This window comes from Pseudorca crassidens, chromosome 8, assembly GCF_039906515.1.
Source record: "Pseudorca crassidens isolate mPseCra1 chromosome 8, mPseCra1.hap1, whole genome shotgun sequence".
NCBI lineage: Eukaryota > Metazoa > Chordata > Mammalia > Artiodactyla > Delphinidae > Pseudorca > Pseudorca crassidens.
Genome location: NC_090303.1, coordinates 66,053,178 through 66,069,713, shown reverse-complemented (window position 1 = coordinate 66,069,713; position 16,536 = coordinate 66,053,178). Strand labels below are relative to the sequence as shown.

The window sequence follows — 16,536 nt, the reverse complement described above, 5'->3', positions numbered from 1 at the left end:
TGGAGGCACAAATGGTCCTTCAAAGTAACGGACGGTCCGGCAAAGGGCTCAGAGGATGAAGCATGGGATGGGAGGGAGGAGACGATCTAAAGATTCTACAGAGGTCTCGGGGGGTCAATGAGGGTGTGACGGGTGCGTCTGCATGATCTCAAGGTGGGGATGTAAAAGGAGCTCCCGGGGTTCACCATGTTCAGGGCCCTGCAGGCCACAGCCCCCCCAGAGGCGTCAGAAGGGGGCACAAAACACACACAGCAGGGGACCCACCCCCAGGCTCTCACTGAGGCCAGGCAGGTTCATCTCTGTTTATTTTTTCAAAACAAAACTAAAAATCATCACTCAAAACATTTGAGGAGAGTGCTCAATTTAAAAGCTTCATGGAATTTGCAGCCAGCACATCGCAGACTGGTGGTCAGAAACGGGAGCCCCCGGCGTCGCCCGGGCAGGTCTCCGTCTCTGCCTGCAGCCTCCACTGCTGTTCCCTTCGAGCTGAGGTCCAAGCAGCGGGGTGGCCAGCCCAGGGCAGCGGCTGAGGTTGGCAGCATCCGCAGGTCAGAGGCTTTCCAGTTCTCCATGGGCTTCTGATTTGACCATCCAGCACCTTGAGGGCCCGACGTGCTCCCTCCCCCATGAGAGTCCAAAAGCATCTGCAAGGAAGGCAGGCGGGTCAAGGCCCGGGCGCTGGCGCTGTCAGAACGAGGACGAAAGGGCAGGCAGTTCGGGATCTGCATCTTCACCAGGAAGGGCAAACTCGTCGCCTCCGGGGTCAGGGGGCGGAAAACTGATTTGCTGTCATCATCGCTCGTGCTTAATGTTGGCTTCACTTCGCTCCAGGGTGACCCCGTTGCCATTCCGAGGGCCTTCCTTCCTGTTCCAGTCCTTCTCCGTGTAAAACTCGCCGAGCACGGGGCAGTGTTCAGAAGCCACTCCACCCCAGGACCAGTTATCTGGAATCCAAGGGTTCGTGAGGCCTTCTCTCAGTACAGCCCAGTGGCCTGGAGGCAGAGGGAAGACAGACCCAGAAATCAGGATGGGGGACAGGGTGGAGGTCACAGGCTGGCGGTTGGAGGCCAGTGCTGTATGTCTGCAAGCCTGACAAGACCCCTCAAGTCAGCCGGCTTGTCTGTGCAAACGAGCTGCTTCAGCCCATTGGATGCGCCAGACAAGTGAGGGTTTACCGTGTAGGCCCTGAAACTACCCCGGGTCCAGGCCTCCTGCCCAGTCACACACCCGTCGGTCTACGTGTGGGGGCCGCCGCCTCACTATGCACCACTTCTAATCTGACCGGCAAGGCTAAGTGTTTGACACAGGGACACATGCCCTGCAAAGATGTCTAAAGCGAAGTGAAGGTCCTATTTCACAAAGCAAAGACACTGGGGCAGGGGGGTGGGGGCGTGGGGAGGAAGTTCTACAAAAAGAGCAAAGAAGAGAAAGTTACAGAAGTTTATGAGAAAGTAAAGGTATCTTTAAAGTCAAGATTTAGAAATACATGAAGCAGGAGGTACGTTTAAGAAACAATGAGGGCTTCCCTGGTGGCGCAGTGGTTGAGAGTCCACCTGCTGATGCGGGGGACACGGGTTCGTGCCCCGGTCCGGGAAGATCCCACATGCCGCGGAGCGGCTGGGCCCGTGAGTCATGGCCGCTGAGCCTGCGCGTCTGGAGCCTGTGCTCCGCAAGGGGAGAGGCCACAACAGTGAGAGGCCCGCGTACCGAAAAAACAAAAAACAAAAAACAAAAAGAAACAATGAAATAGTCACAAAAGCAAGGACAGAGCAATTAGAAGCACTGGCACGGCCCTCAGTGAGAACTGTCGCGGATCATTAAGTGCATCCAGACCTGGGCTCTGGTGTGAGCTGTGCCTGCCCAGGTGACAGTTCCATGATGGTGGCACCTCCTCCCTGCACCTCGGTTTCTTCTACAACTTAAGAGCAGGGGGTAGATGAGACGATCTCTACCTTCCTCCCGGCCCCGCGCTCTCGGGCGCTCCAGTTCCCTTGGTGACAGCACTGCCCTCCCACCGGGCCCCATGGCAACCTGCCAATGGCCTTGGTCTGGCCAGCATTGCGTTTCTGCAAATTGCACCTTGCCTAGTTTGATAGCCGTCACTCCCTCTGAGACCCACTTTCTTCGCCCTTTGGATTCTCCCCTGACACCGTCCAACAGGAAATTCTAGTCCTGAGGATCTAAGTCTTGGCTGCACGCTGGGGTCTCACAGTGGGACCTCAGCGTTGGTACCTAAAACCTTTTTTAATGTCTCACTGAAGTATAATCTGCATCCACTGGTGCTTAGTAAAGCTTCCAGGTAGAACTGAGAACCACCATTCTTGTCCTTCACCAAAGACCTGCTGCTTCCATATTTCTGCTTATGACTGTTTCATGACCCAAAGTCTGTTCAGCAAGTGACTGGTTTGGGGAGGAGTGCTTTTCAGTGCTGAGATTACCCACCACACCCTGGTCCTGGTGGAGTCCTGTCTAAAGAACTTTTCCATCCTATCGTGATGCCAGGTGACATGTCAGCTCACCTCCAACTGCTGCTCCTCAGGCCACAACACAGCGCCTGAATGTGACAGGGCTTGAGGAGTGTTTGCTGAAGGGGCTAAGTGTCCTTAAAATTAGCCTAAGGTATCAGCTCATCTTGGAATTGGGGGATGCCGCCAGTCCGGAACCAGGTTTGCCCAAGACACACTTGCTTTGGCCCTGCTGCAGATCAGTGAATGCCTTTTATTATTTTTCACACCCCCTTCACTCTTAAAAGTGGCTCTGTTTGAATGATAATTATACAGCCACCTAAGCAATAACCTGATAAATGCCCACAGAGGAGGGAAGGTCACTCCTGGCTCTTGCTGAAACCAGATAATCCAGAACTGTCAGCTCAGACAGGCGATCCTCACTCTGTTTCCAAACAGCACTTGGGCTTTACCTGTGAAAACCTTCTTTAAGCTTTTACTGATCCAGATGTTGTCCAGAGTCTTCGAGCCTTGAGGATTCTTGGTGCTGATGTTGGTAAAGGTGTGTGCGGGGACCAGGTGGTGGAATTTTTCTTTCCTCAAGATATCATAGTCACTGCTGTCTGGCCCCTGGCCGAAATCTCCTAAAACGATCACCTCTTTTTCGCCTGGAAGTGGAAGAAAGAAATTCAGGAATGTAAGAGGTGGTGGGAAGTCAACACAACACGGACCACAACTCATTTAAGTAGGATCATGACTCTCTGAATTGACTCTCCAGGGTTAGGACTGTGGCGTGGTTCTTATTCTCCCAATTTGTCCAAATTCCTTGTCCAACAAACACCCCCTCCAAAACTTTAGGAGTAGGTTAGTGACACATTGGGAAATGGGGGGCAATGTGATAAGAGAGATCACCTCTGTTCCGGATCATGGGTTCCAAATCTTATAGCACAGAAAGCCCTGAGGGTCTTCCCCAGATATTTAACAAAAGCTCAACATTTATTGAGCACAGAGGGAAGACCAGGTGAAGACACAGGGAGAGGACGGCCATCTACAAGCCAAGGAGAAGCCTCAGGAGAAACCAACCCTGCCAGCACCTTGATCATGGACTTTCCAGCCTCCAGAACTGTGAGAAAATAAATGTCTGTTGTTTATGCCACCCAGCCTGTGGTATTTTGTTAGGGCAGCCCTAGCACACTAATACAGGGCCAAAGTGGAAAGCTTTTATCTTTCAGTATTTTCAACATTTCTCTCATAGTTTGATTTACTAGAATAAGTGGGATATTTATGAAGTATTTTCCAAAGTGAGGAGACACTCAGAAAGGACAGTGGGCCCCAGCTAGGCTCCCTGGGATTCCCATCCACTGCCTCACTGTCACTTCCTGTCTCGAGATTCCTTTCCGGGGAGCCACGTTGTCATAGGGAGTGGCGTTTCTGTTGCACCTTGTAAGGAAAGCTTTAAGCAAAGCAATTAATAAACTAGGGCCAAAGGCATCCGAGACACTCAGCAAAATCTTCCTGGACACGAATTATGTTGCAATGATAACGGCTAAAGAAATCTAAAGTGAAACAACACAAGCCACCAGCAGAGGGAACTCGCGCACCGCACATGACGCCCTCCTCCAGGGGACGTGACGGACAGCAGAGGACGGGAGCAAGGCCTTCCTGCTACCATTGTGTGGCCAACAGAGAGGTAACCGTAGCCCTCAAGCTAGATCGTAACAACCTTGGCACCCAAAGCAGGGCGAGCCCAACCAAGCTGTCTTGAGAAATCGGTGCCAACTTCCAACAGGAAAGCCAACTTGAGAAGAATACAAGTAACAACGCATATGTGGCCAGTGTCAATGACCCTCACCGTGCGCCGGGCCCTCCTGCAGGTAAGAAGCTGAGGCTCTGCGAGGTGGAAGGGCTTGCCCAAAGTCACCGAGCTAGCCCGCAAATCCAGGGCTCTTTACTAAGAGCTAGGATGGAAGAGCCCCACACATCTGGAACAGAGCCTGCTGCCTGGCGGACGCGCAATCAACACGCAGGAGAGAAATGATGGACGAAGCACGAAGAAAACCGCAGAATTAAGGTGCCGTGTATTTTTGAAAAGGAACGAAGAGAAAGAGGCTACCTTTATTGACTATCAAGGAAAACTGAAGTTAGGAAAGGCTGAGGCAGAAGGTTCCCCATATCATGAGAGAGGTTTTCATTGGGGTGCAGACCTGAAAAATTCGGGCCAAAAAAAGACAACTCTGAAACCAGGAGAGATGCTGGTGTCCTGGGTCAATAAGCCCAGCTCTGTGTAACTTCAGGAATGAAAATAACGGCTCTTTTTGAACTGGCAGGTCCCGTTTCTTACAACTCACCTTCTTTTGGTTAAAGTGGTTTGGTAATGACATCGAGACAGTCCTTGCCTCTAAGAATCCACAGATGTGCAGGCGCCAGGGTGGGCTCTTGAGTCAGTCTCTTAGTTTCCAGGAGTGAAGGGAGAATGCCTGGGCTGACTTCCTCAGAGACCCTAGATTTACAAAATGCCAGCGACAATAGCAGGAGCCAGTCCCCAGCGGAAGAAGGTCTTACCCAGACGTCAAGCATGACTTTGCCCTGTTTCACTCTTGCTGAGTTCACGGAACAGGCCCCGTGGGGTCTGAAAGAAGAAACTTCCATCTGAGGATGGGCACTCCACCCCCAGCCCCTGCTGACCCCAACCTGAGTACCAGACAAAGGCAGAAAGGCCCAGAGTTTGCTAATCAAATCGGCTCTGCTTACTCTGATAGAAAGAAGCCTGTGGAATAAAGGCTTAGTCTCTGTTTTAGCTGAGCCACCTCTGCTCATCGATTTACCCTTGTTGCCCCTCGGGCAGGCTGCAGCACTTCCTGAATCCTCGGCTCTGCCGTGTTAACAGCAAACTGGATGTTAGCTACAAGCAGGGGGACATGGGGACATAAGTCACTGTCCTTACATGGGCATGTCAAGGCCTAGCCAGGCTGTGGGTCAACAGTCCCCTGGCAACTTGGAACAATACCCTGCCCAGGTTTTCTGACAAAAACCTGCTCCCTGCCTGGATATCAGAAAAAACAATGAGGGCCTAAGGGTATCAGAGAAGTTAGGAACTGGCATCTTGCCTTTCTGCTTCCGTGTAAAGGAAAAGCTTGAGATCAAGAACAATAGAAATGTCCACAGATTTAAAAGCTATCAAGTCATCCTTTTTAATAGGTTAGAAAGTAGCTGTAGAGGAAAAGCTTGAGATCAAGAACAATAGAAATGTCCACAGATTTAAAAGCTATCAAGTCATCCTTTTTAATAGGTTAGAAAGTAGCTGTAGAGGAAAAGCTTGAGATCAAGAACAACAGAAATGTCCACAGATTTAAAAGCTATCAAGTCATCCTTTTTAATAGGTTAGAAAGTAGCTGTAGGTGAACAATTTCCCACATAGCTGCTCGTTGGATGAAGTATCTCAACTTAAACATCTTTCCGACTTTTTTTTAGCCCAAAGACTCATAATTTAAGGAGAACGCTGGTCACAGCACAACCTGGTTCGAGATGTAAGCTGCCTATCAGTGTTATCAGTGTTCATAACAGCATTATTTACAACAGCCAAAAGATGGAAAGAGCCCAAGTGTCCACTGACCGACGAATGGAATAGTCTTTGGCCCTAAAAAGAATTCTGACATATACTACGAGCCATGAAGACATAATGTCAGTGAAATAAACCAGCCGTAAAAGGACAAATATTGTAAGATTCCACTGACATGAGATACCTAGAGCGGTCAGGCTCATAGAAAACAGAAGGTAGAAAGGTGGCTGTCAGGGTCTGGGAGGAAAGGGAGAATGGGGAGTTCGTGTTTAATGGGTACAGAGTTTCAGTTCAGGAAGATAAAAGAAGTTCTACAGATGGATGGTGGTGATGGTTATAAGACAATGTCAAGGTACTTAATACCAGTGACTCGTCCACTTAAAAATGGTGAAGATGGTAAATTTCATGTTATGTATATTTTACCATGATAAAAATCTTTTCAAACTGTAAATGTGTCGTTTGACTGAGTTATTTTTGTAGCCAAATCTTCAAAAATCACCTTTCGGGGGCACCAGTTCAACAAGGAAAACAAGGCTTAGCGACTGAGGGAATATTGCTCAAGACTCTAGAATATGGGAGAGAACTGCAGGCCTCCAGCTGTGAACCCTCACCTGGAGAAACGCAGTGCTCTGAAAAGCCAAGCCCGACGGAGCACATCCCAGTCTTTACAGCCGTGTCAACTTTTCCTTCTGGGAAACCGCGCACAGAAAACCTTCTGTGTTACTGGGACAGGAGCCTGGAAAGCAGAGTGCCCCACCTTTCTTCTGAAGTTCTGTTCTTTTCAATGTTCTCTTAATCCCTCTGGCATTTTTGTGAGTCAACTCATGTCCGCTGAGCCCCTGCTATGTGCTGGGTCCTCCCTCAGACGGTTACCACGCCCCTGGGCGCCCTGTGAGGTTAGCACTGTCAGCCCCCATCAGATGGGGCTTGAAGGGTGGTGACTTGCCAGATGTCCTACAGCTGTCCTACAGCTGAAAGAGCTAAGATTAAAATCTAGCTTTTCTGTCGGCTTCAGGGCTCCTTTGACAAGGTCGGCATCCCACCAGAAAGAAAAATTTAACTTACGGCTCGTCAGGACTTTCCCACTCCCCTTGTCACCAACTGTCTTTCACAAGAAGAGCAGGTGCAGATCTGCAGGAAGGACCACCACAGGGGCACACCCGGGGCAGCGGAGCCCACGATGGGTGTCACGGGGGAGGGTACCATCACTTAGATTTTTCCCTCCTAATCCTTTCCATCAAAGAGAGGCTGGAGAGCCACAAAACCAACACCGTGGAACCTGCACGCTAGACCCACAGAGACAAAGCTGTCAGCATGCCCGGGGCAGCTGGGCTCCCCGGGATGCAGGCAGTGTGGTGGTTTCCCATGCATTACTCAGCATGCATCGCCACCTATAGGACGACCAGCCTAAGGGAGGGTAGAGATGCTCCGAAGAGGTGACCCCCGCCTGCCCTGCAGAAGTGGGGGCTGCTGGCCCAGCCGCAGAGAAAGACGGTTTCCTACCTTTCAGGGTTTCCTGCAAGGTCTGCACGAAGCTAGCCCAGCAGTGGCTGTCACTGTGACTCTTGCTGGGGTTCTCACCCCCTGGGAGGGTCAGGGCTGCCAGGTGAAGGTTCACCAGGGTCAAGTCATGACTTCCCACCTGGGCAACAGGAAACAAATCATCAGGGACAGGCGGAGATGTTCTTCCTGCCTGTACCCGTTACCTCCGCTCCATGAATAGCTTCCTGCACGACACCGACAATGGGAAACGCACACAAGGCCAGCACCCCCTGGAGAGAAGGCAAGGCGGCCACCGGAAGAGTCCTCTGAGGCCTCTGCAGGACCGAGACCTGTCTTGTCCTATCGGTGTACCCCTTACATTTCACCCCCTACTCCTCCTTAGGGCCAGGAAAATTGGGCACATCTAGAAATGTCCAATTTTTGTAGCTTTTTTCCTTCTGAGCAGCTATGAGAGAGGAAGAGGCAGCTCTAGCAGCTGGTTAGCAGCTTCGTTAACAAAGACCTGGGGCTCTTCCCCACGGGGCCAGCCCGCCACCCCCTGCCAGGACCCGCTGACGGGCCCTACCGCCTTCCCCCCTCCCCCTCCCCATGTGTTCTCTTCCCTCCAGAGACCACTGCGCCCTGAGGTTTACTTTCACCTGATTTCAAACATGTGAAGAACGAAAGCTGCCTGAACCCTGGCGGCACACAGGCTATGCCCATCCTGTGTCCCCAGGGCAGGTGAGGAAGCGCAAAGTCGGGGTCGGTCTCCCAAGCCCCGCAGCACTGCTCAGCTGCTCTGGGTTTGGCAACCCCGCCCTTCTGTTTGTCATGGCAACAAACACCAAACCCTACCAGGAAGTGGAGGTGCAGAGGGAGCCCCTGGGAAGTGGAGGCTACCAGTTTCGTTTTACAGATGTGACCCCAGTTTGCCAAGGCCAGTGCCCAGCCGGGAGAGCTCCCGCTGCAGCTGTGGCTCTGACCCCGGGGGAACCACCGTAAGGCCGTGGGCGGGGAAAACCTGCCTGGAGAGAGAAGCCACATCTCTGTCCCTACAACTTGCCTGGCCTAGGATGAGACACAAAGTAGAGGAGGCTACGTGCCTGTCTAGGGGATCGCTTCATTTAGAGGATCTGGGCCAGTAATTTGTGATCTGAAAGCATTTCTCTTTGGCCGTTAAAAACAGCCTGCCCCCTAGAGACACTGGCTGGTTCTGCCTGTTGCCTTGCTTGGCCAAAGCCAGTACAGTCACTTTACATAGAAAAGGGACCCAGGGAAGAGGTGATACCTAGCTGATTTATGCATCAGTACCATAAGCACAACACGCAGACACCCCCGGGCGTGTGTGTGCACACGGAACGCCAGCATCTCTGCAAGCACGGGTGCGAGGCGGGATGAGCTTGGGCTAGACCTCAACCAGAGTCACCACAGCCCCCAGCATATGGGCTGCCCCAGCCCCGTGCCACCAGGGAGAGACCGTGCTGAGGTCTGTGGCAACTCTCAGGCTCCAGAACTGGTCTGGAGCATAGAGAACCCAGACACCCTGCAGGTGGCTTGCTGGGGACCACTCCTGCCTGACCCTGTCACTTCACGGGGTTAAGGCCAGCTGCTGACTTGGTGATCTGTTTAGGCTGCTGCCTTCTCCTCCTTCCTGCTGCCCAGCTTCTGACTGTTTGCTGTGCCTTAATACTTCCCAGAGGCGTCCAGGGCAACCGAAGAGGCAGCTCAGTCTGCTTGCTGCTCCCGGCTCTGGTGAGACAGGGCTCATCTGGAGGTGTCAGTTACAGGGCTGCCCTCACCCCACCGCCCAGAAGCTTCTTCTGAGCTCCTTCCAAACCCAAATGACCTCTCGAGGGTCCCCCCTCTCCCTGGTAAGAGAAGGGGGGTCCTCAGAGCAGTTCTGCTGCCCTCTAATCCAACAATTCCCAAAGGCCCAGCATCCTTAACCAGCGCAGGGAGAATGGAAGAAGCACTGGAGGTGCTTTTGAAAACCGGACATTCTGTGTGTCTGGGGCAGGGTACAGGAAACGCTGATTTTAAGAAAATCTCTCCAGGTGATTCTGCTGTTTATCAGGTTTGAAAGGCAACCACCTGATCTCCTTCCTGCCCAGATGTCAAAGTTAGCAGAGCTAGAGTTCCCCCAGATCCCTTTCATTCCTGCTCTGGACAAGTTCCCAGCCAAGGGAACCCCAAGAGTGCATGCTGACCCAGCCCTGAGAGAGAAGAAAACCAAAGCATAAAGATGAGCTTCTCTGGCTCCCAGTTCAAAAGGGGACTTTTTTTCCTTTTTAGAAGGAGTGGCCCTTCACGGCAACATGAGCAAGCGGTACCTTGAACCTCACGAGGTACGGGCTGGGGCCTGTGGGCTTCCCGTGCCCATTGCCAGGCGAGCTCTCCTGCCAGGTGGCATCTCTCAGTTCCACCCCAGCCGCGGTGTCCCACAGGAACCCTGCAAACCCAGCGCCCTGCGGGAGAAGATGAGGCGTTAGTGTGCAGAGGGGTCTGTCTGGTGGTGGGGCTCAGCCCGGAGCTGGGGAAGCGGCAGGTGAGGCCAGGAGGAGACGAGGGGGGGAAGCAGCAGGCTCTACACCGGGTCCTGGGGTTACCTGCCCAAGGCCTGTTTCTGAGACAAAAGCACATCTAAAAGCCACGGCATGTTCCTCCCTGTTCCCCCGCCAAATTTCCCGGACAGGCAATTTCAGAGAGTTGCACATACAGCCGGGGTGCCGGGGCTCTACTTTTGGGGGGATTGGGTGCAGCCCAGACTAGGCATGGAGTTATCTTTTTTTTTTTTTGCGGTACGCGGGCCTCTCACTGTTGTGGCCTCTCCCGTTGCGGAGCACAGGCTCCGGACGCGCAGGCTCAGCAGCCACGGCTCACGGACCCAGCCGCTCCGCGGCATGTGGGATCTTCCCGGACCGGGGCACGAACCTGTGTCCCCTGAATCGGCAGGCGGACTCTCAACCACTGCGCCACCAGGGAAGCCCCCTGGAGTTATCTTTTTAATCATCTCCTCCCATGAGGTAGCCACTCACACGCCCATCTGTCAGATGAAGACTCAGCTGCTCAGAGAGGTTAAGTAACTCCCCCGAAACCCCACAGCTGGTAAATGGCAATGCTGAGGGTCAAATATAAGACTCCAAGGGGTGGTTTTGCTTACTGATTAGTTGCTGCTGATAACAACTGGGGCCTGGCACCTAGCAGAAGCTCAATAAATATTTGCTGGATGAAGAGACATCAGGGCTACCAGTCCCAGTGGTTTAGACCTGGTCAAAGGCCCTCCTCAGGCTTGCGGGGCTGCACACAGGGGTGTGAAGCCCCGGTGCAGGGCACTGAGAAGGCCGGTGAGTGGGGCGGATGGATGGGGGTGGTGTCGGCAGGGTCAAGGGCTTGGCGCTAAATAAACCCCTGCACCTCTGGCCATCAGAGGGGCCGCTCTGAACCTGCCTGCGTCGTGCTGCTGTCACCAGGTGGCTTGTGGAAAGAGAAAAGAACCCCCTGCCCCGATCCCAGCTGCTGGAGGCTCTGCTGCCCGGGTGGGATCAGCAGTGTCATCCGAGGGGCCGGCGATGCTCTCGGGAAAGGAGAAGTGACTTTGCACATCCTGAGTGGCCTCTGCTGAGTCCCCAAGTTCAGCTCAGGTCCCGGCCACACGTGTGCTGAAGAGGGGGGAAGGAAGGAACAGTGTCCTGTGTGCCGTGCATTTTCTATTTTTAAATGACTTGCCCACCCCGGTGAACGAGTGCTAGTTTAAGAGTGAGAAGACCTGGGTCTCATCCCCTCGAATCACTCAGCCCTGGGACCTCGGGGGAGCCACTCTGGTTTTCTAAACCTGTTTCCTCAGGCGTAAAGTGAGGGAAATGCATTTGCCCTGTGGGCTTCAGGGGGCTGTCCCCCCATTTACTGTTTCCCAAGCAGTGGTGTCAGAGTAACCTCCCTAAAGTACTGCTCACGTCCCCTCTGCTTAAAATCCTTCAGTGGCTCCGCGGCCCACTGCCCTCTGAGCCCTCCGGGTGGGCACCTCCCTGCTCAGTGCTGCCTTTCATGCCTGTCACCTATGTTCCCGGCAAGCCTGGGCCTTTCTGGCCTCACAAGGCTGTGCAGGCTGCGCTCTCCACTGCTGGTTCCTTATACCCTCGGCAACAACTGGCTAAACTGGACCAGCTGCAGCCTGCGACGGGTACCAGCTCCCAGTACACCTGCCTGCCGCCTCGTGTGTACCCTGCCAGGCGCTGGCTTATGTCTGTCAATCAAGCATTCAGTGCACATTATCTTATAAAATCCTAGAGCCACCCTGTGAGTTGAGGAAGGGGCTGCTGCTCCCATTTTACAGATGAAGGAATTGAGGCTGAGAGATCTGAGTGGCAGCCACACGCTGTTCTCCAATGGCCTTGACACCTGACCTGGAGTAGGGTTACCTGGCCTGTCCCTCCAACAGCCTCCGTCAGGCTCAGTCAAGCCCCTGGGCAGGGCTGGGTCACTGGGTCTATTTTTCTCACCATGAATGTCTGGCATATAACTGCCTGGCACATAGTAACCTTTTCAACGATTTGCTGAACAGATGAAAAAAGAGTGTTAAGTGGACCGTAAGAGCCCTGTGAACCTACATATTTGTGTAAAGTGCTATTAAAAAAAAAGTGGGCTTCCCTGGTGGCGCAGTGGTTGAGAGTCTGCCTGCCGATGCAGGGGACATGGGTTCGTGCCCCGGTCCAGGAAGATCCCACATGCCATGGAGCAGCTGGGCCCGTGAGCCATGGTTGCTGAGCCTGCACGTCCGGAGCCTGTGCTCCGCAACGGGAGAGGCCACAACAGTGAGAGGCCCGCGTACCGCAAAAAAAAAAAAAAAAAGCAAGGTGGTATCAGAACTATTTCTATGTGGACTGAGAAGGGACGGCTATGAGCTGGAGTGGTAAAGACCAGATACCTTCCAATTTGGCCGTATTTCCAGCCTCCTTGTGAATGTACGCTGGCTGTTACCTGCAGGAACCACTTACACCCCAAAACCCAGAGAAGTAAGATTTACATCACACTTTAAAGTAGTAGCTAAAGAGAGAGCTTATTGTCAAGAAGTGACTGGATAGTTTTAATCCAGTAAACATTTATAAGTTAAAAGCCCCAAATCTCAAATATCACTCAGATGAGTACAATTTATATGTTTATAAGCATATTAGGTATCCTAGAGATAAAAAATATAACATCTGCATTTATGGGAAAATTATGTAATGATATAATCCACTCATAATTAAGTATCAGGAGTCTTTTTTAAAAAATCTAAAACTCCACTGATATTGAATATTTCCAGTGAGTAAAAACTGCTCTTGAATATCATAGGTAGGAGTGAAAATGTACACATTACAGAGATTTACCCAAACCCATATGGGCAATACTAATGAAAGAAAATTCAGAATTAAAATCTGCTGAAATCTTCCACAGAGCATCTCCATACGCATAATTCCTACCACTGAAAGCAAACACTTCACGTATGAATTAAGTGAATCTGAAGTTTTCAGTCAATGAACAATGGGCTCTCCACAAACTTGGCAGAAGCTAGAACTGTGGAGGAGGGATTAGGAGCACAAAGGACAGAAATGCCCCATTTGCTGCCTTGGCTCCAGACAGGATTTCTCCTTTCCTCCCAACACCCAAACTCCCATTTCCGAATGGGCGGCAGTGCATTCCTGATCCAAACAGGAAAGGAGAACCAGGGCATTTTGAAACAAATGGCCCAGAGCTAAAAAATGGGCAGAAATACAAAATTACATCAACGATGTTGGCAAAGGAAAATAATTTTAAATGTCTGTGATCAGGGGAAAAGAAAATGGAAAGGAAAGCCCAGTTCTGCAGATGAGGGCGTACCTTCTGGAGCTGAGTCGTGGGCTTCTCCGAAACAACGGCCTTCCAGCATCCTCGGGGCCCCTTCCACTTGCGGATGTTGGGCAGGATTGGCTGGTTTAGCTCCGTACAGAACTGTAAAGACAGAGCACAAGTCAGTATGTGTTCCCGCCTAAAGCCGTTCCCGCTGCAGGCGGCCCGAGGAGCCGGAAAATGTGTGATCCTGACTCATCCGCCTGATTCAGACACTTGTCAGACTTCAGCCCTGTGTTCTCAGAAACCGGGGTTTGCGAAGACCTGGATGGCAAAACAAGTGCCACAAATTAAAAAGCAAACTGTCTACCCGTGAAATACATAATTATCACTGGGGGACTCAGCTCACAGCAATCGATTCTCTTTGTAGCATTTTACCACAAATAGTTCAAAACAAGTTGTCAGAATCCTTTTAATCCCTGTAAAACCAGTGGTTAAGGTCCCAGAAGGCTCTAGATAGGTATCAAATGAAGAGGAAAAAAGATGAATACATGGTGTCTTGTCTTCCCACCGCTTATATTAGAGGCGCAAAAACTGACCCCCAGAATGTAGTCAATAGTGAAATAACTTTGTGTGGTGACAAATGGTAACTAGACTTAATGTAATGGTTGTTTCATAAGGTATAAACATGTCAAATCACTATGTTGTATATCTGAGACTAATATAATATTGTAAGTCAATTATACTTCAATTAAAAAAACACCAACTGCCCCCCCCCCCACCTTCACCGTGCACCACTATATTGTTCACCTTGGTTTTCCTCTGAGAAGAAAGCCCTCCTGTCGAGGATGGTAACTACGCCCCATGTGTGTTTGTAGGGTGAGCTTCTTTTTGTTTATGTGTGTTCCACCAGTACAGTACCGTAAGGCGACTTTATCATCAAGGCAAAATAAAATTGCACAGACAAAGTAAAATGAGGAGTTGAAAAACTACGGGCTTCAGAGTGTGTGGACCGGTTCCTCTAACTCATGACTCAAACACAACCCCACCTCTTAGGGCTGGTTCTTTTGAGTCGACCCCAGAATTTGTCAGATTTGGGCTCATCTCATTTGAGATTCTCTGACAGCTGGTACTGCCCCTTCCCAGTGACACCCTCCTGTCCCTTTGCTTCAGGACCTTGGACCACCCCACTCATCTCTTTCTCTGCCCGCCCTACAAGCCAATCTCTTGGCTCCCTTCTGGAGGCATCATTGCTTTTTTTTTTTTTTTTTTTCGGTACGCGGGCCTCTCACTGTTGTGGCCTCTCCCGTTGCGGAGCACAGGCTCCGGACGCGCAGGCTCAGCGGCCATGGCTCACGGACGCAGCCGCTCTGCGGCATGTGGGATCTTCCCGGACCGGGGCACGAACCCGTGTCCCCTGCATCGGCAGGCGGACTCTCAACCACTGCGCCACCAGGGAAGCCCCATTGCTATCTCTTTAATCAACTGCCCTGGACTAATCTCACTCAGCCCCACAGCTTCAGCTTATACCTCTATCCCAAAGGCCCCCAAATCCGTACCTGCAGCTCAGATTCCTCTCTCGAGTTTTGAATTGTATTTCAACTTCCTTTTTAACATTCCCATCTGAAGGTTTCCATAGAAGTACACACCCAGCAGGTCCCAAAGGAACATGCCGTTCCCCTCCCCCCCATGCCCATCTCAGTTCCTGGCATTTGCATCCTTCCAGCTGCTCTGCCTCTTCCCTCTCCTCCCACATGCCAGCGCTCACCAGGCCCCACCCTGCGTCACGTGTGTCTGGAGTGTCCTCTTTCTGTTCTCCAGCACCACTGTTGTGGCCCGTTTTCAGAACCCATTTTCTCTCACCTGGGTCACTGGCGTAGCTTGTAGAGGTCTCCCTGCCTCTCTGTCATTCGATCACCTACCATCCGTCCACTGGGTAACCCGTGACGTCTATGCTGACGTACCACCCCTGTGGTTCTCAAAGTGTTGTCTGGGGCCCAGGAACAACAGCATTACCTGGGAACTTGTTAGAAATTCTCTGGCCCCATCCGAGACCTACTGTATCGGAAACTCTAGGGTGAGGCCCGGCGACCTGTGTTTTAACAAGCCCTCTGATGCCTGCGAAGGTCTGAGAACCACTGCAGCTGCCACATCCTCCCTAAGCATCCGCCCCAGATTTAGGTGGTGCTGTGGGCACACAGCCGTCAGCTGGCAGCCCCCTCTGGGAATGCCTCAGCTGCAGACAGCTGCACTCGTGCCCTTCCTGGGAGGCTCACATCCAATGGCTGAGAGATGCCAGGGTCTAAGGGCCTGTTCTCTGCTCTCCCATTGCTCATGCTGCAAGAGGGAAGACGAGGCATAAGCAAGTACTCAGCCAGTCATTGCCATAGTGACAAGCGCTATGGAGAAAATGAGACCAGGCAAGGATGGAGCCTGCTGGGAGGGCTTCTCTAGATGGTTACTGTTCTAGGAGTCATGCTGCTTTGACAGTTATGTGTTTACGTGCCTACCTCTCCCCAGCGGTGGACACCATAAGGGCAGGGACTGTCCCCAAGTCACCTTTATAAAACCCACCTGACACAGAGCATGGCGCCCAGTGACGCTCTGCTGGTGAACCAGAAAACTCCAAGGAAGACCACAGTCCTCAAATCCATGTATGATAAACAAAAGGAGGAATTTCTTCTTGAAGCTAATTATTTAAATAATTGCCTCAATTTTAACCTGACTTTGAGTTTGCCTGGGAAGTGTTCTCTCTGGGATTTGGTCATCAGTGACTTTTATCCATTCCTCTTTCAACACTGCCACGGACAGTGTTATTCCCGATGGGGGGCTTTTGCCTCGGATGAATCCCCATGGCCAGATGGTCCTGGCTGGTAGCCATCCTCGGGTAGGAAATGAAGCACTTGGGAAAATGCTGGTGGAATTTATCGACTCTAATTTTAGGGATCCAGCAGGAAATGCACTTCCAGAGGGTCCGATCTCCTGCCAGGCGATCATTTACGTGCTGAGCGCTCATTAGAGCCGAATCCAAGAATCATTAGAAAGGAGAGCAGCTCTCCACTGCCCATCTGGTGCCTCACTGCTCTCCACGCAGGGGGTCCCGAACCTGGCTGCTCGCCCGAATCTCTGAGGATGCCCCCTGAGAAGCTCTAGTTTTAAAAAGCCCCCGAGGTGATTAGCCAATCAGCTACATTGGAGAGCCCGGGCTTCTGGGGTCAGGCTGTGCTGGGAAGAGTGATCTGCAGG

General features: G+C 51.9%; 1 protein-coding gene across 3 annotated transcripts in view; it reads right to left on the bottom strand.

The window, feature by feature from the left end:
• Window positions 1–288: 288 nt before the first annotated feature.
• EEPD1 (endonuclease/exonuclease/phosphatase family domain containing 1) overlaps window positions 289–16,536 on the bottom strand; it is a 239,394-nt gene continuing 223,146 nt past the window's right edge. For all 3 annotated transcript variants that reach the window (XM_067746709.1, XM_067746710.1, XM_067746708.1), the window contains 5 exons: window positions 13,342–13,452; window positions 9,816–9,950; window positions 7,507–7,645; window positions 2,918–3,112; window positions 289–992 (listed from right to left, as the gene is read on the bottom strand). In XM_067746709.1, coding sequence (XP_067602810.1) covers window positions 793–992; window positions 2,918–3,112; window positions 7,507–7,645; window positions 9,816–9,950; window positions 13,342–13,452 — 780 coding nt within the window. In that variant the 3' untranslated portion in view covers window positions 289–792. The remainder of the gene's footprint in view (window positions 993–2,917; window positions 3,113–7,506; window positions 7,646–9,815; window positions 9,951–13,341; window positions 13,453–16,536) is intronic.